This window comes from Zingiber officinale, chromosome 3B, assembly GCF_018446385.1.
Source record: "Zingiber officinale cultivar Zhangliang chromosome 3B, Zo_v1.1, whole genome shotgun sequence".
Classification (NCBI taxonomy): Eukaryota; Viridiplantae; Streptophyta; class Magnoliopsida; order Zingiberales; family Zingiberaceae; genus Zingiber; species Zingiber officinale.
The window spans coordinates 520,726-548,035 of record NC_055991.1 but is presented as its reverse complement, the minus strand read 5'-3'; the positions used below and the strand labels follow the sequence as shown (position 1 = coordinate 548,035).

The 27,310-nt window shown below is 37.8% G+C and overlaps 1 protein-coding gene across 1 annotated transcript; it reads left to right on the top strand.

Annotated features, from left to right (window-relative positions):
• Positions 1-24,925: 24,925 nt before the first annotated feature.
• On the top strand, positions 24,926-27,112 carry LOC122055343 (probable serine/threonine-protein kinase PBL24). The gene is made up of 5 exons (XM_042616726.1): positions 24,926-25,453; positions 25,715-25,917; positions 25,987-26,170; positions 26,258-26,628; positions 26,736-27,112. Exons 1-5 carry the CDS (start codon positions 25,366-25,368, stop codon positions 26,958-26,960), a joined length of 1,071 nt encoding a protein of 356 aa, XP_042472660.1. The 5' UTR covers positions 24,926-25,365; the 3' UTR covers positions 26,961-27,112.
• The last annotated feature ends 198 nt before the right edge of the window (positions 27,113-27,310 follow it).

Sequence of the window (27,310 nt, the reverse complement as noted above, 5' to 3'; positions counted from 1 at the left end):
TTACAGCTCTCGACATCCTGTCAGCAACTCTCAGCAGCAACGTGGTGTCGCTCGACAACTCACGGTGTCCGCAACTCATCTACTCGGCACGTGGCTCGGCTCGGTAGAGTCGACAGTTTGAGATTATCTGCTCAAACCTACTTGATTGTAAGTTTTTGTACATCTGATACGCACTCAGAAGCGTGAAACAGAGCTTCTGAAACAATCACACAGATTGTAATGGGTTTACACCCAACACCCTAGTTATCATTTTCAAGCACAAAGAAATCTACATAAGTATCTAAGAGATTGATCAAATTAAAAGGATAATTAAAGTAATTTTTAAAAAATATTTAGTGAAAGATTTAAAAGTTTTCGAAAGTAGTTTAGAAGTTTTCAAAAAGTATTTTTGAAGGCGTGTTTAAGATTTTCTTTTTTTAACATATTTTAAGGAAAAAAAATATTTTCAATAACATTTTAAACACTCCTCCCTAACCGAAGGTTCTCATTTTTGCTAAACAAAAAAATTAAATAGTTTTTTTTTCAAATAATTTTAAAAAGTTTTTAAAATGATATTTTTAAAAAGTTTTTAAAATAATTTTTAAAATAATTTTTAAAAGATTTTTAAAAGAATTTTCAAAATGAATTTTAAAAAAGTTTTAAAAAAATGTTTTTAAATATTTTTAAAAGGTTTTTAAATGATTTTTAAAAGTTTTTAAAAAAAATTTTAAAAGAATTTTACAAAATGATTTTTTAAAAGATTTTTTCAAAATGACTTTCAAAAAGTTTCAAAAATGATTTTTAAAAATTTTTAAAAATAATGTTAAAAATAATTTTAAAAAATATTTTTTAAAAGAATTTTTAATCGTCTTTTTAAAAGGTTTTTTAAAAAAATAAAATAATTTTTAAAATGGTTTTAAAAAAATAAATTAATTTAAAGAAGGTTTTTCAAATGAATTTTTACAATGATTTTAAAAGAACTTTTAAAATGTTTTTTAAAAGAATTTTAAATTGATTTTTAAAATATTTTTTTAAATGATTGTTAAAATAATTTTTAAAAAACAAAATTATTTTATAGGAAATTTTAATATGATTTTTAAAACGTTTTAAAAGAATTTTTTTTTAAAAAGTTTTAAAAGAATTTTTTAAAAGTTTTAAAATAAATTTTAAAATGATTTTTAAAACGTTTTTAAGAGAATTTTTTTAAAATGATTTGTAAAAAGTTTTTGAAAGATTTTTAAAAAATATTTAAAAAAATTTGTTTAAATTATTTTTAAAAAGTGTTTGAAAGAATTTTTAAAATAATTTTTAAAATGGTTTTTTTAATTAAAATGATTTTAAAAGAATTTTTTTAAATGATTTTAAAAATCTTTTTATGAGAATTTTTTCTAATGATTTCTTTGAAGAATTTTTTTAAAATGATTTTTAAATAGTTTTTAAAAGAATTTTTACATGAATTTTTAAAAAAATATTTTGGAATTATTTTTAATTAAATGATTTTAAAAGAATTTTTTAAAATGATTTTTAAAATCTTTTTAAAAATGTTTTTAAAAGAATTTTTTAAAATTATTTTTTAAAATCTTTTTAGTGAATTTTTTCAAATAATTTTTTTAAAATTATTTTTAAATAGTTTTTAAAAGATTTTGTTATTGTATTTTTAAAAGAATATTTTAGAATTATTTTTAAATGGTTTTTAAAAGAATTTTTGTCAAATGTTTTTTTCAAAAATTTTAAAAAGATTTTTATAATATTTTTAAAAAATATTTTTAAAATGAATTAATTTTTTAAAATATTTTTTACCAATTTTTAATTCATTTTAATTAAGTTTTTTTAAAATAATAATTTTTTTATTTTTAAAATAATATTTAATTTCTATTTTAATTAAATATTTCCATTTTGTTGAAATTTAATTAAACTTAATCAAAAAATTTTAATTCTAATTTGAAATTAAAGTTTTTACTCTTTCATTTATCTCACCCGATCTAAGTTTTAAACCACGGTAATTCTATAGTTTTGTGGGATTTGTTAGTTTAGTTTTTTATTTTGAAAATAGTTTGACCTTTTGTTAGATTCAGATTTAATCGTCTGTTTGTTAAATAGACATTTCAGAAATTGACTTCCAGGCTATGATTAGACACAGGAGTCTTCTTGGGTATCAGAGTAACGATTAATTCTAGACAAAGTCTTTTTATGAAACTATATTTTTAATTTTTATATTGAAAATCCTTGGTCTAATTAATTTAAGATGTAGAAAGATAGCTTCGATTAGTTTCATTTAGCTATGCAGACCAAGTAGAATACACCTTACCTTGACTTCATAGGCCAAGCTTCCCTAATGTACATACTACATCTCGTCCACACTAGTACTATGTTAGACAAGAATCAAACTATCTTATTCTTATCTAGCCCTATTTATCTAAGTGAGTAAGTTTTGATTTTGAAGTGTCAATTAATTTAGAGCCTCCCCTGAATCATATATTTTATGTTTTGAGTTTATATAGTGAATTTCATTTTTTAGTATATAAAATTGATTTTATCCTACTTGTTTTGTTAAATAAGCTTCAAAACCTAGACTTTTGTTTGTTTCTTGTGTTGGTTAACCAGAGAAATAAAAGTCTTATTTGTTGAAATGGATTTATATCCAAGTTCGGACTTATTATATACAACTCTTTAGGATCCAAGTATTAAATCTAAATTTTTAGATCTTGTGGTAAAGGTTTGTAGCCATCTTTTAAACTTCTCAACTTCACATTTCAAAATAGAATTTTCCTTTTCAAGTTTTGCAACTTGATTTGTGTTTCCATTTTGAATTTGTTCAATTGAGGAGTGTAAGTTAAGTTGTTTCTTAAGGTCCTGATTTTCCTTAAGGAGCAAGTTAAATTGTCTTTTAGATTTAGTTAATTTTTTATTTAGACATGTAACAATTTTAAAAAAAAATTGTGGTTAAATTAGATTCTACCTTGACGGAACCTTTGGAAACAGATACGGATCCATAGCTTGACTTGTACTCGAACTCACTTTCTCGATCTGAGTCGCTTTCTATCTCGGTTCTGGTTGTCATCAGTGTGAGATAATTTTTTTGCTTCGATATTTTAGCATTCAATTCTCTTGAAGAAGATTCACTCTAGGTGGCTTGGAGCGCCTTCTTCCTTTTTGTCTTCTTAGACTTGTCTTTTTTTAGCTTTGGACACTCGTGCTTTAAGTGACCCTTCTTGTTGCATCTAAAGCAAGTGACATTTGCCTTTGGATTGTTGGATGTTGATTGTTGAGTTGATCATTTTTTGTAGATCATCTTTGGTGAAGTTCTTCCTTCTTCTAGTGAACATTTTTCTTATCAAGTTCACTAATTGCTCTTCTTCGTCTGATTCAGAGTCAAATTCATCTTCTGACTCGGGCTTGACTTGGGTTCTTATTTTCATCTCCTTTGATGAACATGTAAGAAAAGTCACACTTTTCTCGACTTATTTTGAGTTAGTTTGTTCATGAAGTTCTAACTCACAAAAAAAAGTTTATCTAATTTTAATTTAGATAAATTCCTCAAAACTTTATAGGCATCTATTATAGATACCCATAGTGTATTTCGAGGAAAAGAATTAAGTGCATACCTGATTATATCCTTATTTTCTAATTGGTGACTGATTAGATGCAGTCTGTTGAGGATGTCCATGACTTATCATTCTCCATCCTGCATTTTTATATTATGTAAACTATTTAACAATAAGTCAAATTTTTGTTACCTTAGCATCGCTTGTGCCATCATACAGCTCGATCAGCTTGTCTCAGAGTTCCTTTGTGTTCTCGAAAGGTCCAATCCGGTTGAATTCTTCCTTCGTTAGTTTACAATGGAGAGTGTTTACTGCTTTGGAGTCTATTTGAGCCTTATTATTCTCCTCTGGGTTCCATTTTTCTTGGTCGATGAGTGCACCCGACACATTACCCACCAGGGTCGTGTATCTTCGTCGAGTGCTCAGCCATTGTTCGATATTCGCCTTCAGGTATACCTCAATTCTTTTCTTCCAGTAAAAGAAATCATCTCCACTGAAGAATGGAGAGCAAGTAGTGATGCAACCTTCATTTTGAGTCATTTAGTTGTGAAAAAGGAATTCAAGAAGGCCTATCCCCTCCCCTGCTCTGTGCTTGGACTTAGGCCTATCCGATCCCGCTTCGTCACTGGATTATCCACCTCCAGGCGTCTAGACCACCTCCGGGCGCTTGGATCGCTGACATGACTGTACCTCGGCGAAGCTTTATTTGTGAAAGTTGATTCAACTCCAAGCGCCTGGACCTTGAAGTGTGTCGGCTAATTAGAGTGTGCCAACTCAATTGCATGCGTGGCTAGGTTCGGCCTCATCCAAGCGTCTGGATCCACTTGGCGTGCCAAGACCTCCGGACGCTTGGACCCTTTTGGGCTCCTGAAGATCCTTTTTTCAACCAACTTGTAGTTTTAATTTCCTGCAAGACACGTTAGTCCAATAATAAAAAATACCCTACAAAACAAAATTGACACATTAAAAGTAAGATCAATTTATGATTTAGATTTAGTCTCACCAAGACCAAGATCTAGTCATAGTCTCAACTTAGACTTCCCAAATAGATCTAAGTTGGACCAGCGCCTACAATCCTTACTGGGCTCATCCTTACTGGATCATTCTCATCCAGTGCTTACCTCACTTACCATTTGCCGACTTACTCGATACTTGACCCACTAGGACTTCATGTCAGATGCCCCCATTTGGATTTCAGCAAGTTGTCAGGTCATGCGGACCCAACTGGGCTTCCTGCTAGATATCAAACTAACTAGTCTTCCCACGCCAGTTATCAATCTAACTGTATTTCAGCATGATGTCATGTCCTACCAAGTCTTTCAGTCCTGTATACTTGGTAAACGGGTTAGAAAACACAACATCTAACTTTAATCCATTTATCATTTATTAAAACTTGAGTTTAACCATTGGTGTTAACTACAACAATAATCTCCCTCTTTTTGAAACAATGACAACTTGAGTTAAAATAAGAAGATATGCAAAAAAAAAAAAATAACATAATGTTTAAGAGAAAAGAAATAAATTAGCATTTGGTAGTATCTATGGTTGCATAGTTGCTACAACTATGACTATTGTAGTTGTAGCAGCTACAACACCATAGTTGCTACAATATAAAAAAAATAATTGTAGATGTTCGAAGTTTCCGAAAAAAATTCTAAACGATCTTTTTTTGCATCCAAAATTTGGTTGGTTACGGGTTCCCCTTAAAAATAATATAAATATATGAACGAACTTCGATTAAAAATTTATTCAAGTTAAAATTTATGGCCTTTAGAAATTTGTTCAATTGTTCCCACATTATTAACTAACTAGTCTCAATTATATTAGATACGATTTCATAGCTATTACAACTATGTGATAGCTTAGTAGTTGTAGCAGTAGTTATGGTTTTATAGTTGCTATAATTATGTGGTAACTCAGTTGTAACAGTTATAATACTATAATTATTACAATTTTATAATAACTACGGGTTCGTAACTGTTTCAATGCGTAGATGTAGACTGTAAAAAATAAAAGAGATATAATGATGGAAATAAATAGTGACTTTACAATAAAGGAGAGATGTATCATTTTAGAGGGTATACCTCCTTTTGATAATAAATTAAAATGGGACACTATTTGATAATTCAGAAAACCAGAAGAGCTTGTATGACTTTTGCCTAATAATTTATTCCAATATTACTATCCTATAAAATTAAGCTCCTATTTATATTAATAATTTTCTTTAATCTATTCCATTATTATCCTTCTACAAAAGTATATATTTTTAATTAGATATTCATATTAGATACAAATAGAATTCTACCAGACACATCTCTATACATAAATCCAAAAATATTTATTGATTACTTTATGACCCCATTATTTAATGACGTCTAACAAATTTTTTGGTATCGATTCTCCATTAAAAATAATTAAGATTTTTGATAATAGATCAAAATAGAAGAGATAAATTATATATAATTATTAATTTTTGCAATATTAACTAATATATAAAAGAGATATTTAATTTATTTTTATCAAAATTTGAATTTTAAATTTTATGATGATAATACTTATCCGTTAGCCACTAGATTCAAGATCTCTTGAGGGGAGAGGAAATTATGGTCCTTGGCAAAGTCATCCAAAGGACACCTGTAATTTTTACATGAGACCAAAAAATAATTGGCTAAGAAAGGTAAAGGTCCCCGGTCAAATTTCTGGATCAGCAAATTTATCCCAAAGTGGCAAAAACTAAAATGAAGACGTAAGTTAGGTGGAAGGTCAATTCAATTAACTGTTAGATGGGGTCGGCTAAGCTCTATCGGAGTTATACTTGTCGGATCCTTAGTTAACCATTACTTATCCATTCCCTCTCTTTTTTATTTTTTATTTTATTTTTTTAATTGATATTAGATATTCAAATTATATCTATTAATTTTAAAATGATTGATCTAATTCTTAAAAAAAAAAATTTCATATATCATCAGATTAAATCAACAAACACGTATAACTAATAATCTATCAATTCATCGTTCTTAGGTCAACCGTTCATTAAAAAAATAATCCACTAAAAATGCCCCTCGATACTTAAATACTTAGAAAACTAAAAAATTCATGCCAACACTCTAAATGGAGGGCAACCCTTTGTTAAAGGAATATTGCATAATTAATGAAATGATAATTAATAAAATTTGTAGGGAGATTTTTCATTATAGAAAATAATAAATTTTTTATTTTTAATATGACATATTAGGAATTATAAAAAAAATCTTATTTAACGAGATGCCCTTAATTAGAGATACAGATAATAAAAGTTAAACATTTTAAAATTCTTAAGATAATATATTTATTAATATTTTTGCCTATCTCTTTTATCTCCTCATCATGCAGGCACCACTAAATAATCACATTATGATTCCTTTAGAAAAGAAAGAAAATAATTCCTCTATGTCTTTGCTCAACACTTGTTGTGCACCAAGAATGCACAGTACTTTACATCAAAGTGACATCAAATCAAATAAATATTTATGTTTTTAGAAGGGGGAAAATATATAGAGATAAAATTTTTGATGATAAAGTATTGAAAGGGAATAAGAACCCTAAGCCCTTTGCCTACCACAAACATCACCTCAAGGCCTTTTGAACCAAATAAATAAATGAATTTTTTTTCAAAAAAAATTAAAAAAAAATATCTTTGAAATTGGAATTTAGGGCACACTTGGCTTACCCTCCTTCCTTGGAGCTTGGCATGAGAATCAAGTAGGGGTCCCTTCCATTATTGACACAAACATCCACACACTATATCTTTTATAGTGATGGAATGAGGTGTCCCTTGATTTTATTAGGAAAGCCTTTCTTTCTCAAGAACACAAAAGGTTCATTTTATTTTGTTTTGGGGTGCCTCGTTCTCTATTTTAATTCCTCCCCTTTGTCTCTTGCTTCAAGAAATAAAATTTTGAACTATATACTTTTATATAAAAGATAAACAAATTAGTTTTTGATAAACATAAATAAATTTGATGATGCTCCATTGGATTCCATACTTTAATGTGTCTATGCACAAGATTCGTTATGATGTATAAAGTTGAATCAAGCAAAAGAGGAAAAACATATATCTATTAGATAAGGATGTAACCGAGTAGTTTATCTAAAACGAGATGACTAGGATCATCATCGTTCACAATTTTTTCGATCTAACCGAACCGATATGAGTGTGACTGTAGGATTGACATTTGATTCTCGATCAAATCAAATTATAAATCGTAAATGTGTAAGTTGTGACTAGCAAGGGACCACCCCCACTCTCAAAAAGAAGTCGATAGATTCACTTTTGTCAATTTAGTGGCAATGCCACTATCTCTATTATATTTAGAGAAAGGGACGTGTGCGATCGTGGATGGATTCAATGTTTGGTTGAAAGGAGAAATAAATATCACTTTAGCCCATATAAGTTTCTAAAATCTTTTACTTCGTCTTTAAAGTTTAATAAATTTTATTATACCCCTTAAAGTTTTAATATTTGCTTTAAGTTTATCTTTTCAGATAGCACTTATCCCTAGTAAATGTCACTTTGACCCATAGAGACAAAAATACAATTTCAAAACATTGCAAAGGTGCAAAGTGAAGTTTTTGAAACTAGTGAACTCTTCTCTATTCTTTGAGCATTACTCTATCTACAGTCTACTTATCATAACTTTCAAATTAGTAGGATAAATCTATAACAATTGAACTATTAGTAAAATTAAAATATTATGTTAAAATTTACTTGATGAGTAAAATATAGAACCAACCCGTTTACTTTTGATTAGTTGAATTATAAGATTTAAATATCTCATATGTAAAAATGATTCGACATCAAATTCTTTCTTCTCCATTCATGCAAGTTCATGCATGTGTAATAGCCTCTCTTGTCAGCTTCCCATTTGCAGTAGGTCAGTCCTATAGTCGATTAGAGTTCGGAGACATGGTTCCCCATCTGTCAACGCCAAGACACCCTGCATACGATCGGTCGACTATGAAGTCGGTCTAACCTTTGGAGCTCGGTTCCCCACTTTTCATGTACAAGCCTCCTAATATATAGTCAACCAGTTACTAGGCCGGTCAGACTGCCTCTAAGATACAACATTATCAAGGAATCCCAACAACTTATCAAAGAATAGTAGCTAGACAGGGAATATTCTGCTGCAAAGGCATATACAGGAAACAAAACCTTTCTCCGAGAATGGTCGTACAACTTCCATTATTTGACATTACTCGACATATTCTGATACTAAATATTCTACAATACCTTATAATTACGGAGTTTTGAGGATTAATATAAAAAAGGGTCATCTCCGTTGGCCAGATACGTCCTCATATATTGAAAAATACGCACACATCTACTGTTTGTCTTCTTCTCCACTTTTCACTCGGTTATTGTACTGACTTGAGCGTCGGAGTGTCTGTGCCAAAGAACGCCCCCTCCCACCTTGGTTCTTGCGCTAACGCTTTCCTTTGCTCTCTTTGCGGTGTGCACGAGAAGTGTCAGGTGTCATCTCTTCTCCATCTCAGAATCTTCTCCCAGTCAACGACAGAGCTATATGCTCAGTGTGTCATCTCCACCACTTTCAGAAAAGATCAAATTTGGGGTCGTTTGTGAAAACTTCGCCTGAATTTGAAACGTAGAGATGGATGAGACTAGATGATTCACTACGGTCACCTTGTCACAGGAAGATTTGGAGTTGCTAATAGCAACTCGAGCGCAAAAAGTTAATGCAATAACATCAACAACAAGCAGCAGTCAGCGGTCCTTTGCCACGTGACTCGGCTGCATCGATGACGTGCCCTCACACCGAATGAGGGATCCGAGTAGAAGGTCCAACTGGGTTCCAACCAGTCCCTCCTCCACCTACCACTGGCTTTATGCAAGCACCTGCACAACCAATCAGTTTGCCGCCTGCGCCACCATCCCTGGTTGCATATCACCCGGTATTATTTCGCACATCTTTCAAGGAGATGGGTCGAGTAAAAAGGCCTCAAACATCATCTTCAGGAGATGCTCTCGTTCGAGATCCACAAAAGGTAAAGGCTCCGGTCCCTAGTGGCTCTCTCGAACGGATTAGCATATCGTTCTCCCAAGAAATATAGGGGACAAATTGTCTGGTCACTTCAAACCCCTGACGATAGGTGAAAGGGGTAACATACCTAGAGGACCATCTCCTTAAGTTTGAAAATGCAACTATCCTTCACCAGTATATGGATGGCATAAAGTACCGAATGTTTCTTACAACTTTCTCTGGCTTAGCACAGAGATGGTTTAACTAGCTCCCAGGCGAGTTCATCTGCCATTTCAAGGATTTCCGCAAGGCATTCTTTTATTACTTCGCTAACAGCAGTTGGTACCACAAAATCACATTAAGCTTATTCTCCCTCAAACAGGGGCTTAAGGAGGCCTTAAGGGTTTACATCAAAAAGTTCAACCAGGTGGTCATGGATGTTCTTTCTGTTACCCTAGAGATTCTAGTGAGCGTCTTCTTTCAAGGGTTCATAGATAGCAATTTCTTTCGCTCCTTGATCAAGAAGCTCTCTAGAGACTTCAATCACTTACTTGGAAGGGTGACCAAGTACATTAACGTGGAGGAAGCTCAATCCTCTAGGAAGAATGAGATAGTACTGCCTACTCCCACCTTTACCCCCGAACAACGAGCTCCCCCTCCTCCTCTGTCGCACAAAGGACCCCAAGCAAGCCCGCCGTCGCATTCCCATGAGTAAAGGCCTCACACTGTACAGCATGTGGAGGCTGAGCGGGTATGATTCCCCAAGCCCCCATGATGGGCTCCAAGATTCTGCACTTGTCATCGGTTGAATACACATAATACTCAAGATTACTATTACTACAATCAAGAGAAGCATCGGGCGACTAACAAAGGGTTCTGCCAGTGCTCGTCGTCTCCCAACCATCGGTGTTATCCACGACCGAATGGACCGCCTCAAAGGGACCACTGAGATGTCGAGCGACGCTGACAAATGCCCCAACAACAAGAGAATCGGACCTAGTCCCCTGCCTAGGTTAAACAAGAGCATCCCTCATGCGGCAAAAAGAAAACCATAATAATGCCACTTGGGAGATATTGGTATGATTACATGAGGTCTGACCAACAGAGACTCCAACCAGATGAGAAAGTCACATGTCTGCTGGTTGAAAATCCACGCAGTCGACTGTAGCTAGGAATAAGCACAAGGGCCCAAGATTAGTTTAGGGTCTAAGAATTTAGAAGGGGTGAAAATATCCTATGATGATGCTTTAATTATTAAGATTGCTATAGTCAATTTTAACATACACCGTACCTTTATAGATTAGTTTCAGGCCAGGAAGATTAGTTTCAGGCTAGGAACAAGCACAAGGGCCCGAGATTCATTTCGGACCTAAGAATTTAGAAGGGATAGAAATACCCCCTTACGATGCTTTAATTATTAAGATTTTATAGCCAATTATAACATACACTGTACCTTTGTTGACACAAGTAGCTTGGTCAACATTATTTTCAAGAAGGCGTTCGAATAGCCATAAATAGAAAAAAAAATGAGTTCCAACCTATGATGATGCCTTTGTACGGATTCACGGGCAATGAGGTTCAACTGCTCGGTTAGATTGATCATATCCTTAAGGGAGGATCCCCTAATGAGGACGCGTCAATCAACCTTCATCGTGGTGGGCACGTCCTCAGCATACAACGTAATTTTGGGTTGATTGACCTTAAATGAGTTTCGGGTGGTTGTCGTCTCAACTTTTTGTCAGAAGATTAAATTTTTCGTGGATGATCAAGTTGGGGAAGTCAAAGGAAGTCAGTTGATGACAAGTAAGTGTTATGTTAATATCATCAAGATTAAGGCCAACACAACTCGAAAGAGTTAGTGACTCAGCGAATGGAGGTTAACACCATTCGCTAAGAGCCCCCAACACTAATCTACTAATAGAAGGAGGAAGTGCAGATTCAACCAGGTTGGCCGAAAGCCACCACCCATATAGTAGCTGACCCCAAAACTTAAAGTAGAGATCGTCACTTGTCTCATGCACAATAATGACGTCTTCGCCTAGATGCCTAAGGAAATCACAGGAGTATCGCTAGTGGTTAAGGAACATGTGCTCCACGTCTGCTCGGAAGTCAAGTCAGTCAAGGAAAGAAAGTGAGACTTTGGGGTCGATCAGAATAAAATCATCCATGTGGAGGTAGACAAAGTCGGATATATTCATAAAGTATAGTTCCCAAGTTGGTTGGTCAACGTGGTCCTAGTATCTAAGCCAGGGAATAATTGACGAGTCTACATCAACTTCAGGGATCTAAATAAGGCATGTCCCAAGAACTATTATCCCTTGTCCCGCATTGACCAGGTAGTGGACTCGACCTCCGACTGTGAACTGATATGTATGTTGGATGTGTACCAAAGTTATCATTAGGTCCCATTGGCCAAAGACGACTAGAAAAATGTTAGCTTCATTATTGCTGAAGAAACCTATTATTACAATGTTATGTCGTTCGAACTAAAGAATGCAGGAGTTATTTACCAGCGACTCATGAACAAAGTATTTCAGAAGCAGATCAGATGTAATATGGAGGTATACGTAGATGGTATCCTAATCAAGTCACTCCGGGTGATCAATGTGTGCGCCGACATAGATGAAACTTATCGAATGTTACGGGAGTATGGGCTCAAGATCAACCCTAGCAAATATATATTCGGAGCTAAGAGCGAGCATTTTCTGGGTTACATAGTTACAGAGCTAGGAATTGAAGCTAACTCGAGTAAGATACAAGCTCTACAAGACATGGCTCTCCCGCATAATCTGAGGGAGATACAATGATTGACTGGGTGGATCACAACATTGTCTTGCTACATATCAAGATCAACCGATCGAAGCTTATCCTTTTTCAAGATACTCTGCCGAGCCATCAAATTTTAATGGGATGCTGAGTGTAATAAGGCGTTCAAGGAGTTAAAAGACTATTTATCCACTTTGCCTATACTTGCTAAACCAATAGTGGGCGAGCCTTTGTGGTTATATTTGTCCACTACAGAGAGTGTCGTCGGGTCAGTATTAGTAAGGCAGGAGGGGGAAAGAACAACAACCTGTATATTTCTTGAGTCATTTATTGAAAGATGTTAAATGTCACTATACCACTCTGGAGAAATTGACGTACGGATTGGTCTTAACCGCTCGAAGATTGCGTCCCTATTTTCTCTCTCACTCGATCATCGTGTTCACTAATAGCAGCCTGGGCCGAGTGCTCATTAACTCGGAAGCCACAGGGAGATTGTTTAAGTGGATCATTGAACTCAGTGAGTATAACATACAGTCCCAACTCTGAGTGGTCATCAAAGTTCAAGCCTAAGTAGTTTTTGTAACTGAAATGCAAAGCCTAGGGCCAGGGGAAACCTAGAAAATATAGGTAGATGGGTCATCCATCCGATAAGGAAGTGAAGTGGATATTCTTATAATCTCACTTAGGGAGGACAAATTACAACTATCTATTTGGCTAAATTATCTGAGTACTAATAATGAAGTAGAATATGAGACACTAATAGCCGATCTACAGTCTGTAAGGCATGTGTGGGCCGTCCGGGTCTTAATTTACTCAGATTCTCAATTAGCGGCTCAATAACTTTCAGGTAATTTTGAAATCAATAATGAACGACTCAAGTTATATGTGGAGACATTCGAGAAGTTGAAAGCAGGATTTCAAGAAGTTATTTTACAAAAGATTTCCCGATCAGAAAATCAGAGGGCAAACGAATTAGCCAAATTGGCTAGCTCCCTAATCCTGTGGGCTCTAGATAAGTTTGTGAAACAAACAATATTAATAGCTCACATCGAAAGACAGACCGAGCTGGAGTTATAAATTGATTGGAGAATACCGTCAATTTCATTTCTCCAGTAAGAAATCTTACCAACTTACCAGGATCAAGCATGTATGATCAAGAAAAGAGCTGGTCGTTTCATTTTGATTAGGGAGCATCTATACAAGAGGGCTTTTCTCATCCTTTACTTAAGTGCATCGGACAAGATGATGTGTAGTACATTCTACAAGAAGTTCATCAGGATTTATGTGGAAGTCACTCAGGCTCTTGGTCGCTTGCTAGGAAAATTTTATTGGTCAGGTACTTTTGACCCACTCTACAAGATGACTTGGCCTGATTGGTAGCAACTTGTATATCATGTGAGAAACATCAAAACATTTCTCACCACTCTACTAAACTATTGATGACCTCAATTGTTTCCTGTCCGTTTGACTAATAGGGTATAGATATTGTAGGGTCTTTCCCTATGGCACCAGCTCAGAAAAAATTTCTTTTAGTGGTGGTAGATTATTTTTCTAAGTGAATGAAAACTGAACTATTGGCTAAAATAACCGAGCGCATGATCATCAAGTTCCTTAGGCAAAGTATTATTTGTTGGTTCAAAATTCTATACAAGCTAGTTCATATAATGAAAGACAATTCTAGGGAAGGGAGATATAGGAATGATGCATAAGTTATGACATCCTACAAGCTTTTGCATGAGTGGTATATCCTCAAAGAAACGGTAAGGTAGAAGTCACCAATAGAGAAATCATCAGAGGGCATAAGACTAAGTTTGATTATGTGGGAGGAAGTTGGGTCGAGGAGTTTCCTAGTGTGTTGTGGGCTTATCGTACCACTCCACAAGATACAACAGGTAGAACTCCTTTTAACCTTATTTTTGGTGGTGAGGCAGTTGTCTCGGTCGAAGTTGGCGTGGAATTCGATCGAAGGAAATTATACGATGGAGGCAATGAAGCCAATGTTAGTCAACGCCTTATAGAGCTCGATCTGATAGAGGAGGTCAGTGACAAGGCAGCAGCTCGGTTGATGGTATATCGTCAACGAATGAAGCAAAATTACAATCGAAGGTAGGGGACTTGGTCTGGAAGTGGATTTAGCTGATCAAGGATGTCAGCAAGCTAGAGCCATAGTGGGATGGACTATACAAGGTAGTGCAAAAGTTCACTTCGGGCTCTTATTACTTCTAGGATATAGATGGAAAGAATTTGGAACGACCTTAGAACGTAAATCATCTACAGCACTATAGGGTTTAAGAGTACGCCTGTAATCAACTATTGTATCATGTTGAATATTTACACTTAATGAAAATGCAGGTAAGTTTATCTCAAGAACCTTATATCCCAGACTCTCGTGTCATTCAGCCAAGTTATAAGTGAGCATGCTCTCGTGCCTATGTTCCAAACTCTCAAGTCGTTCGACCAAGGTATAAGCTAGTATGCCCTCATACCTATGTCCCAAACTCTCAAGTCGTTTGACTGAGTTATAAGAGAGTATGATTTCACACCTATGTCCCAGACTCTTGAGTCGTCCAGTCAAGTTATAAGCAAGTGTGCTCTCATGACTATATTCCAAACTTATAAGTCATCCGGCCAAGTTAGAAGTGAGCATGCTTTGCGCCTATATACCAGACTCTCGAGCTGTCCGGTCGAGTTATAAGTGAGTGTGATGTCGTACCTATATTTCAGTCTCTCGAGTCGTCCAACCTTGTTATAAATGAGCTTGCCCTCACGCCAATGTCCCAAACATTCAAGTTGTCCGACTGAATTATAAGCGAGCATGTTCTCGCGCCTATATCCTAGACTCTCGAGTCGTCTGGCTGAGTTATAAGTGAGCTTAAACTCATTCCTAAATTCCAGACTTTCAAGTCATTCGTCCAAAATTATAAGCGTGCATGTTCTCGCATCTATATCCTAGACTCTTGAGTTGTCCGGTCGAGTTATAGATGAGCGTGCTTTCATGCCTATATTTCAAACTCTCGAGCTGTTCAACTAAGTTATATGCGAGCATAGTCTCGCACCTATATTCCAAACTTTCGAGTCATCTGGCTGAGTTAAAAGCGAGCGTGCTTTATGCCTATGTCCTAGACTCTTGAGCTGTCTGACCGACTTATAAGCGAGCATGTTATCGCTCTTATGTCCCAAACTCTCAAGTCGTCAAGCCAAGTTATAAGTGAGCATGTTCTCATGCCTATATTCCAGACCCTCAAGTCATCCGATTGAGTTATAAGCGAGCATACTCTTACGCTTATGTCCCAGACTCTTGAGCCATCTGGCAGAGTTATAAGCGAGCACGCTCTCGCGCTTATGTCTCAAACTCTCGAGTTGTCTGGTCGAGTTATAAACGAGCGTGCTCTTGCACCTATATCCCAAACTCCCAAACCATCCGGTCGAGTTATAAATGAACTTGCTCTCGCGCCTATATCTCAGACTGTCAAGCCGTACGACTGAGTTATAAGCGAGCATGCTCTCGCACCTATGTCTCAGATTCTCTAGTCGTCTGGCTAAGTTATAAGTGAGTGTACTCTCATGCCTATATTCCAGACTCTTGAGCTATTTGGCCAAGTTATAACCGAGCGTACTGTTGGACTACGTTGGCCGGCTAGAAAGGGGGTTGAATAGCCCTGTACAAACAAAACACAACCTTTCTCGAACTCTCAGAATAACACTTGCATAAAATAGATTAAATAAACAGAAAGAAACTAAAAGAAGAGACACAAGTATTTTTACTTGATTACAATCGGGGAGGTTGTTAATCAAATGAATGAAACACGCACTAGAATATCTCCTTCAGGCGGAAAAGCCTCTTACAGCAGTGAAAACATAAAAAACAGAAGCTAAACTGAAAATGAAAGCACACAAGTATTGGATTGCTAATTCTTGAGTTGATTCAAAGTTTCTGGACCAAGGCTGTATTTATAGCCTTGGTCGGGGCGCCTGGAAGGGGTCCAGGCGCCTGAGAGGGGATAAAATTTTATCCCCTTCGCAACGGATCATGTTTGACCGCGATCCGGTTAAAACTTGACTCCGGGCGCCCGGACCACTAAAGTCAACCAAGTTGACTTTTGGTCCGGGCCCTCTGCTCCGATGCTGCTCACTTCGGTCCGGGTTTTCCGCTTTGGCTTCACTCGCATGGGTGATTTCAGCCAACCGAAATAAGGCTCACCCGAACTCAATTTCGGCTTTCTCTTTCGCTCCGGCTTCTCGTCTCTCGGAAACGCCGCGCGCCTCCTTCTCGTCCGCCCGTGTACTCTTCCACAGCACCTCGTATGTCAGACGCACCGAGCCCGTCCGCTCTCTCCCGTGTCGTCCTTCTCGCTAGCTGCGTCTTTTGCTAGACTCCCTATGCTCCTAAGCTCCTGCACACTTAGACGCAAGGTTAAAACACCACATGACCTAACTTAACTTGTTGATCACACCAAAACAACCTTAGAGTTCCAACAATCTTCCCCTTTTTGATGTGAGCAACCCAAGTTAAGATAAGATAAATAGACATAAAAATGAAATAACTAATATTGCAATAAATTAAGTGTAAAAAGATAGAAAAATTATAGAAAAAATTGGTCTACCTCCCCCTAGACTTATATTTTTCCTTCTCCCCCTTTGATCTCATAAAAAATGAGATTCCAAGAAAAATCTAAGGATTAAAACTTAGAAAATTTTGAAAATTATTTCAATGATTTTTAGAAAACATTTCTAAGTAAAAGAAAATTTATAAGTAAGAAAAAAAACCTAAGTTCGACAATTTTGAAAAAAAATTCAAAAAAAATGTTTAAAACACATTTTAAAGCATTATTTACTTTCAATACTTTATCAGTAAGTTAATTAAACATTTTATTTCAATATTTTGACTTTCAGATAGTGGCAAGACACTAAGCATTCTTGGTTATTGGAGCAACAACCACTTTCTTAGACAAAGCCTCATAAGGAAATTAGCTGTTTAATTTTCTTGTTGAAAGCGCTAAGTCTAATTGATAGTTTAGGTTAGTGATGTTTAAATTTCTATTTTAGTTTGTCATAATTTCTCAAATTTAAAGCAGGGAATTCTGAACATGCAGAAAATTGTATTTGTTCCTTTAACATGTTATTTTCTCTTGTTAGTTTGTCGAGATTCTTTAATCGACAATCTGTTGCTAGAGTTTCTTTAAACTCACTATTCTTTATTTTATTTTTAATTTCTAATTCACAAAAATGTTTGGATAATATAATTTTTAACTCAAAAAAAATCTTTTGACAGTATTTTAACTGAATTAAGCAATTGGTCAGGAGGTGGAGACCGTACCTGACTTACCTTGTCGACTTTTGATGCTCCCCTTATTGAGCTGCTTTCTTCCGAAGACTCTCCCCCTTCATTGATGCTTATCTAGGATGAGTTTTCTGTGTCCTCGAGATGGAATTCGGCTGTTAGGGTTGTCCCGACAATTTTCTCCGTCTCGGATTCTTCTGATGACGGCTCAGTGTCCATCTAGGAGTCAGTTTCAAATGGTTATTCGTAGAGCTTCAAACTTTTCCGAAAGTTCTTTTGCGCTTCTGTATTTTCTGAATCTTTCGAGATCCTGGATAGGTAGTACACTCAGAAGGCGGGATTCAGCCTTACAATTTGTCATGAATTCATCGCGTTGCTCGTCAGTCCATTGATGTTCCTCAAGTTCTTCTTCTTTTGTATCCTTTAGAGCTTCATAACCATACGTCATTATTAATAACATATTAAAATCAGTTTTAAAATAAACCTGCATTCGTCACTTCCAAAAATCGAACTCCCCCGCGAATGTTGGTGGGTAGATGTTCGTTATGGCCATCTCGTTGTTTCAGTCGGCGGTTAGTCCTCCTGAGGCGTCCTCGCTCTGATACCACTTGTTGGACCGCGTTGGCTGGCTGGAAGGGGGTTGAATAGACCTGTACAAACAAAACACAACCCTTCTCGAACTCTCAGAATAACACTTGCATAAAATAGATTAAATAAACATAAAGAAACTAAAAGAAGAGGCACAATTATTTTTACTTTGTTACAACCGGGGAGATTGTTAATCCAAGGAATGAAACGCGCACTAGAATATCTCCTTCAGGCGGAGAAGCCTCTTACAACAGTGAAAACACAAAAAACAGAAGCTAAAATGGAAATGAAAGCACACAATTGTTGGATTGCTAATTCTTGAGTTGATTCAAAGCTTCTGGACCAAGACTATATTTATAGCCTTGGTCGGGGCGCCTGGAAGGGGTCCAGGCGCCTGGGAGGGAATAAAACTTTATCCCCTTCACAACGGACCGCGTTTGACCGCGATTCGGTCAAAACTTGACTTGGACCCCCGGAATGGCTCCGGGCGCCCGGACCACTAAAGTCAACCAAGTTGACTTTTGGTCCGGGCCCTCTACTCCGGTGTTGCTCGCCTCGGTCCGAGTATTCCGCTCCGGCTTCGCTCGCTTGAGTGATTTTAGCTAACTGAAATAAGGCTCACCCGAACCTAATTTCGGCTTCTCGTGCAACCTTCCGCTCCGGCTTCTCGTCCCTCGGAAACACGCGCGCCTCCTTCTCGTCCGCCCGCGTACTCTTTCGTAGCACCTCGTACCTCAGACGCACCGAGCCCGTCAGTTCTCTCCCGTGCTGTCCTTTTCGTTAGCTGCGTCTTTTGTTCGACTCCCCATGCTCTTAAGCTCCTACACACTTAGACACAAGGTTAAAATATCACAGGACCTAACTTAACTTGTTGATCACACCAAAACAACCTTGGGATTCCAACACGTACACTTGTGGCTATGTCCCAAACTCTTGAGCTGTCTGGTTGGGTTATAAGTGAGTATGATCTCGCGTCTATATTCTAGACTCTCAAGCCGTTTAGCAGAGTTACAAGCGAGCATGCTCTCGCAATTATATTTCAGTCTCTTAAGTTATCTTGTCGAGTTATAAGCGAGTATGCTCTTGTGCATATATTCTAGACTCTCGAGCCATCTGGACGAGTTATAAATGAGTGTGCTCTCGCACATATATTCTAGACTCTCGAACTGTCTGACCGAGTTATAAGCGAGCGTGCTCTTGCACCTATATTTCAGATTCTCAAGCCGGCCGACTGAGTTATAAGTGAGCGTGCTCTCGCGCCTATATTCTAGACTCTAGAGACATTCGGTCGAGTTATAAGCGAGCGTACTCTCGTGCATATATGTCAGACTCTAGAGCCGTCTAGCCGAGTTATAAGAGAGTATATCTTGCACCTATGTCATAGACTCTCAGGCCATCTGGCATAGTTACAAGCGAGCGTGCTCTCGCACCTATATCCCAGACTCTCGAGTTATCCAACCGAGTTATAAGTGAACGTACTCTCGCTCCTATATTCCACACTATTGAGTCGTCTGACAGAGTTATAACCGAGCATGCTCTCACGCATATGTCATTGACTCTAGAGTCGTCCAACCGAGTTATAAGCAAGCGTGCTCTCGCACCTATATTCCAGACTTACGATCCATCTAACCAAGTTATAAGTGAATGTGCTCTCGCGCCTATATTCCAGACTCTTAGGCCGTCTAGTCAAGTTATAAGTGATCGTGCTCTCACGCCTGTATTCCATATTTTTGAGTTGTTCGTCTAAGTTATAAGCAATCATGCTCTCATGCATATATCCCAGACTCTCGAGCCATCCAGCCGAGCTATAAGCGAGCATACTCTTGCGCCTATGTCCCCAGACTCTCGAGTTGTATGGTCGAATTATAATCGAGTATGCTCTCGCACCTATATTCCAGACTCCTAACCCACCCGACTAAGTTATAAGCGAGCGTCCTCTCACACCTATATTTTAAACTCTCGAGCCATCCGACCGAGTTATAAGAGAGCATCCTCTCACATCTATATTCTAGACTCTCTAGTCGTCCGATCGAATTATAATCGAGCATACTCTTGCACATATTTTCCAGACTCTCGAACCGTCTGACCGAGTTATAAGCGAATATGCTCTCGCAACTATATTCCAGACTCTCGAGCTGTCTTGCAGAGTTATAATTGAGTGTGATCTCACGTCTATATTCCAAACTCTCAAGTCATTTGGCTGAGTTATAAGTTAGCGTGTTCTCGTGCCTATATTCTAGACTCTCGAGCTGTCCGACAGACTTATAAGCTAGCATGCTCTCATGCCTATATTTCAGACTCTCAAGCCATTAAGATGAGTTATAAGTGAGTGTAGGTGCAGCGGAGGCCGGCAAGAGGGGGGGGTGAATTGCTTCTGAAATCAAAAATTGACTATACCCTCCTCGGATTTCAACTCAGAAATAAAATCAGCAGTAAAAATAACTAGCAACTATATAAAAAGACAGAAATAAAACGGGAGACCGAGGTTTAACCTGGTTACAACCAAGGAGGTTGTTAATCCAGGACAATCGAAGATCGCACTAGCAGAGTCTCCTTCACTGTAGGCGGAGAAGCCTTTTTACACACTTAATGAACTCACAAGTTGCTAGGAATTGAAAGCTTGAATGAATGATTAATTCATAGGTCCAGGGGTCCTTTTATAGCCCCTGGAAAGTCTATCCCGAAGCTCCAAGGCGCCTCCAAGCAAGTGTTCGGATAGAACTCTATCCGAAGTCAAACGTTCGATTTGACCAGATTCAAGGCGCCTTAAACAAGCCTTGAAGGCGCCTTCAAGTTGAAGGCGCCTTCAAGCATGATGAAGGCGTCTTGAGCTGCCTTTTCAGCTCATTTGCTTCTTTGCTTCATCTTCCGACGTATTCCGTAGTTGCGGTCTTTTGGGTGATTCTGGCCAACCGAAATAGGACTCACCCGAACCCAATTTCCGACCTTCCTCGAGCAGGCTTCCGTCCGGCTTCTCGTCCCTCGAACGCCGTGCACGTTCTTCCCGCTCCACCGGAGTACTCTTCCACAGCTCTCTCGTCCTTCGAACGCACCGAGCCCGTCGGCTCCCTTCCCGTGTCGTCCTTCTCGCTAGCTGCGTCTTCCGCTCGACTTCCTGTGCTCCTAAGCTCCTGTACACTCAGACACAGGGTTCAGACAAAACGCAGGACCTAACCAACTTGGTTGATCACATCAAAACACCCACGGGGTCCAACAGTGAGCATGCTCTCGTACTTATATTCTAAACTCTCGAGTTGTCCGGTCAAGTTATAGGTGAGAGTGCTCTCACGTCTACATTCCAGACTCTTGAGCCATCCAGCCGAGTTATAAGAGAGCATGCTCTCATGCCTATATTCCAGACTCTCGAGCCGTTCAGTTGAGTTATAACCGAGCATTCTCTCGTGCCTATGTCCTAGATTTTCAAATTATCTAGCCGAGTTATAAGTGAGCATGTTCTCGCGCCTATGTCCCAGACTCTCAAGCCATTAGCCTGAGTTATAAGCGAGCATACTCTTGCGCCTATGTTCCAGATACTCGAACCATCCGATTGATTTATAAGCGAGCAAACTCTTGCGCCTATATCCCAAACTCTCAAGTCGTCTGACCAAGTTATAAGCGACCAACCTCTCGCGCCTATATTTTAGACTCTAGAACCATTCGACCGAGTTATAAGTGAGTATGCTTCATTCCTATATCCTGTACTATTAAGTTGTTCAACCGAGTTATAAGCGAGCATACTTTGGCCCCTATGTCCCAAACTCTTGAACCGTCCAACCGAGTTATAAGTGAACGTGCTCTTGAACCGTCCGACCAAGTTATAAGCAAGCATGATCTCACGCCTATATTCCAAACTCTTGAACTGCTCGGTCGAGTTGTAATCGAGCGTGCCTATATTCCAGACTCTTGAGCTGTCCGACCAAGTTACAAGTGAGCATTATCTTGCACCTATATTCCAGACTCTGAAGCCATCCTACCGCGCGAGTTATAAGTATCCCCTTCATAATTCTTGCTATAACACTCTCCTTTGCTCTATTTGCGGTATACACAATAAAAAATATCAAATGTCATCTCTTCTTCATCTCAAAATCTTCTCTCAATCAATAATAAAATTATCTATCCAACACATCATCTCCACCCCTATCAAATAAGATCACTTAGGGCAAAACCCTACCCCTCTTCCCTGCATCAAGATTGGCCCCACTGCCATGCCACTTACAAGATCGTGCCAATCTTTCCATTGCCCTGCGAAGTCATCATCCTCGTGGCAACAAATGAGTTCATGTTTGATCATTGACTAAAGCACTAGCAAACCGAACTTGCCGTTCTCATTTTGCTCAATCAATTACTGTCATGGTTTCCTGTTCGCGATGCATGTTTGGATTTTTATTAGATACGCGTAATCTCGGAAAAGGTTTTTTGATGTGGAGCGGACAAAAAAAACAACGTGTAAGCAGTGGCACTGAATCTTCCATAAGATTTTTTTCTTCCAGTCCCAGGTCATTAATGACAGAGAAGTCTGCGATCTCTCCGCGTTCCCTGCCAAACGAGTCACTGTGCTCGGAGTGGGAGACAGCTCCACGGCAGCCAGAGTGAAATCCGGTAGCTAAAGGTCATGGAGATTTAGAAAGATTTGGCGTCACTTCATTAGGAGGGGGTTTAGCCTTGGACTGTTCGTTCCCAGGAGCAAACAGCAGAAGACATATTCAGTTTGCAGTTATTGATCAGGCAGGCAAGCAAACAAACAAAACCACTAGCAGCATTTATCATCGTCAGGCAGGTCAAATGCGGCCATGTTTGATGTGCAAGTCTCTCTGTCCTGAGGCAGCCAAACGAACAAGATGACAAAGGAGAAAGGGATTCAATTATTGCGACTCCACAGGCTCAGACTGTTCGTTCAGGAAGCTGGAATGAATGCATTAGATTAAAGGAAGGAACAGACATGGACTGGGGAGATATGATCAGGTGACATTTGTCGAGTTTAGGCAAATGATTTGGGACCCTTGGAGGAGGCGTGGAGGTAGCTGATGAGAATCATGTTTGAGTTTATCTAGTGGAAGAGTGGCCGGGCCTGTCCTGGCCTTTTGAGTCAGCGCGTTGGCCATCTCCCATCTGAAGCTTTTGGTGTGACTGACGTGCATGATAGCACTGACTTAGCCACTCACCCAGCAATTTGGATCATTCACTATCTTTTTCTCACAGGAGACAATAATGAAATATTTATCCATAAATATATTTAAGATCCTCTGTATGCTTAGGAATCTAATTAAGTTCTTCAGGATTTTTAAAATCTATAATATTTCTTTATTCCCTTAATTGGTTGGCCTGGAGCAATCTCCTCTTATGTTCGGCGATAATTGAATTGGTCTTATGAAAGGTTTTTACTAGTTGATGAGTTCTGGCAAATAGCTCAACGTCACAAGTAATTCAAACTTCTTATGCATAATGTGCCATGAATTAAATTTGGATTTTCTATCGCACCGTAACCGCAAGGGCTATGTTGGGCCATGTGTTGCTTCCGACATGCCAATGGTTCGATCACTTCATATTTATGTGTAAATGTAAGTCAAGTTAATCTGGATACCTGAATTAGGTGTAGTAGTTTTAAGTTGATGGGATAGTTGGGCCGGGTCAGGTTTTCCAGTTGGGCCAGTGGGATCGGGCTAGCCCATTGCAGTTCAAGGGCTCAATCTAGCTGACAAAAGAGCCTGGCGATTACAGGTCACTAACTTTGAATGTGAATCCGAAGATTTCCTTTATAATCTTTTCCAATAATTTAATATCTATGGATTCAAACATTAATTTAATAAATTATATCAAAAACATAATAAATTAGATTGATTCATATTTAAAAAATTATTATTTTTAATCGGTGTCTCTCAATAATATTCAAGAGGATGAATATAATAAAGATATTCCGGGGGTAATGGTATTATAGTAGAATGTTTAAGTTGTCATCCAAATATTCGCGGTTCAAATCTTAACTATATAATATTTGTAAAAAAAAAAATTCTCCAAATGAGGGACGTAAACAAAGGATATTAGATTTCTAGACTAACCGCATCGTGTGCATCCTAATTTATCCTAATGACCAGTAAAAAACTTATGTGAAATCGAACTGGTCACCTAGAGATAATCAATAGAATTTAATGTGATTATCATGTGTGATCTAATTCTATCATTTTAAAATAAAATAGAATATCAAAATCTCTATTTCACACAATAATAAATATATAATTTATTCATTAATTCGTTAGTTCTTCTTATTATACCTATACATTCAAACATTAATTTGATAAACTATATTAAAAACATAATTTATTGAATACAAATTTAAATCAGTGCTTTTAATCAGTGTCTCTCAATAATGTTCAAGAGTATAAATATAATAAAGATATCCTCGGGGTTATGATGTCGTGGTAGGATATTCAAGTTGTCACCCAGATATCCGTAGTTCAAACCCTAGCTATGAAATATTTGTAAAAAAAATTCCTCTAAATGGAGAATGTAAACAAAGGATATTGGGCTTCTAAGTTAGTTGTCACGTATGCTTCCTGATTTATTCTGATAATCGATAAAAAATTTCTATAGAATAAGATTAACGGAGATTATATATATATATATATATATATATATATATATATATATATATATATATATAAAATAAAAATGACTATAGGAATATATGTGATCTGATTATATGTCATTTTAAAATAAAATAGAATATCAAAGTCTCTATTTCACGCAATAATAAATATATAAATAAATTAAAATAAAACGCCGGGAAGAAATCTAACCGCAGGCGAGGCGATCCACCGCCATTGCCAGCTCTCCGCAAGCTCGCATCCACCTCTGGTTCTCAACGCCCGCTCTTCAAATATGTCCTCTCCACGTCTGGCTCTCCTTCGAGGCGCCGGACGGATCGCCGCCCCCCTCCCAAAACGGGGACTCTCCCTTCCTCTCTCCCCAACTCCCCTCCTCCTCCTCCTCGTTTCCTCCGTCAAAATCCAATCTTTCATCAAACTTCGCGCGCTTCGCCTTTCTTCACCGGACCTTTGCATGCCCTGAAGCTCTCGCGTGCTCGATGCGAATCTGGATGCTCGCTCTTGTCGGACGGCCGTCACCTGTTTGGTGAAATGCCGGTTAGACGTTTGCTATGAAATTCGAGGCGGTCTGGGTGGTCTTCTGAAACATGAGCTGCTTTCCTTGTTTCTCGTCTAAAAGGAGTGAATCGAGGAAGGAACCGCCTCTGACAGAGAATGCAGAACAGGATGAGTTTGGTGAGCTTCTCTCCCTCTTGTCTATCCTATAAATCAATCAAGAAACACAGATACATAAGCTATAAGTTTGAATCTAATTACTTATTATAATTTTGATACATAAGCTACAGAGCACCTACTTAGCTTTTTCTAGCAAAGTTATTCACATATTTTATGAGATGTGCAGTAGCATTGCTTCCACTCAAAGCTCATTTCAGTACTTCTTTGCTTGTAAAAAACTAAACAAACTTGATGTTCAAGTGTTTTGTTATCGATATGCAGACAACACACAAAAGAACACCAACGTCCCAATACAAAACTCCAATGCCCCTGCCCAGACTGATGTTGGCAATGAAAGTAATGGAGTGAAAACTTTCACATTTCGCGAGCTAGCCACAGCTACCAAAAATTTCCGACCTGATTATGTTCTAGGCGAAGGGGGTTTCGGTAGAGTCTACAAAGGTTCCTTAGAGAACTCTGGACAGGTGAAAAGTAAAATCATAAGCATAGTTAAATTCGCACTTCTATATGTCTAATGCCTTCTTTTTTGTTAGACTGTGGCAATTAAGCAACTAGACAAGAATGGATTAAACAAAGACTTCCTTACTGAAGTTAACAAGCTTTGTCTCCTCCATCATCAAAATCTAGCCAACATGATTGGATACTGCGCGGATGGTGATCAAAGACTTTTAGTATATGAGTTCATCCCTTTGGGCTCACTAGAGAAACATTTGCTAGGTACTTACATAGATTGGATTCATTGTTCTAAAAACAACAATATTTCATAATGAATTGCTTTTTTTTACATATGATTTTGGTTGGCAGACCTTCCATCTAGCCAACAACCTCTCAGCTGGCTTGCTAGGATAAAAATAGCTTATGGTGCCGCGCAGGGTCTAGAATATTTGCACGAGAAAGCAAATCCGCCGGTTATCTACCGCGATCTCAAATCGTCCAACATTTTGCTCGACGAAGATTTCACACCAAAGCTTTCTGATTTTGGGCTATCAAGATTAGGACAGATGGGTGAGTTGATGGGTTCTTATGGCTATTCTGGACCTGAATGTACAAGTTCAGGCCAATTATCAGTGAAGGCAGATGTTTACGCCTTTGGGGTGCTTATGCTGGAACTAATAACTGGGAGAAGAGTCATCGATACCACCAAGCCAACACATGAACAAAACCTAGTCTCTTGGGTATGCCCTCATTATCCCTATCAATTTCTCTTAATTGAGCTCATCTGTCTGATAGAGAGACCTTCCTTGATCAGTCTACTAATTCTTTCTTGTTACTTCAACAACAGGCAACGCCAATGTTCAAAGATCAAAAGCGATACCCGGAGCTACTCGATCCGCTTCTGGATGGGGAGTTTAATTTGAAAGAATTGAATCAACTTGTTGCGGTCGCAGCGATGTGTCTCCAAGAGGAGTCTGCGGTTCGCCCCTTGATGACCGATGTGGTAATGACACTGAGCTTTCTTACGACAGGGTCTGGTCCGACGGCCGACCACGGTAGCTCTGGGGATTGATGGCATTCTACTGGATTCATAATCTTTTACTCCTATACGTTCTCTTCTATGTTGCTAAAGAATTGGCAGCTTAATGAATGAGATAAGATAATGAGGTTGCAGGAAGATGTTTGTTTTTGTTTGCTTGTAAATTTACGGTACATTTGTTGAAATGAACAGGACACGGCGTGTGTTGTGCTATGCACGATCGATCGATTTATAGAATATAATTAGCCTGGTATTGTTAGAAAAATCTCAATGTTGATTCTTTGGATCAGTTGGCATCTCAGACAGAGTTGTTCCTAGTTGTCGACTAATGTGATCACACGGTATGAAGTCTAAAATTCTAAATCAAATCTGTGAAAAAAGAT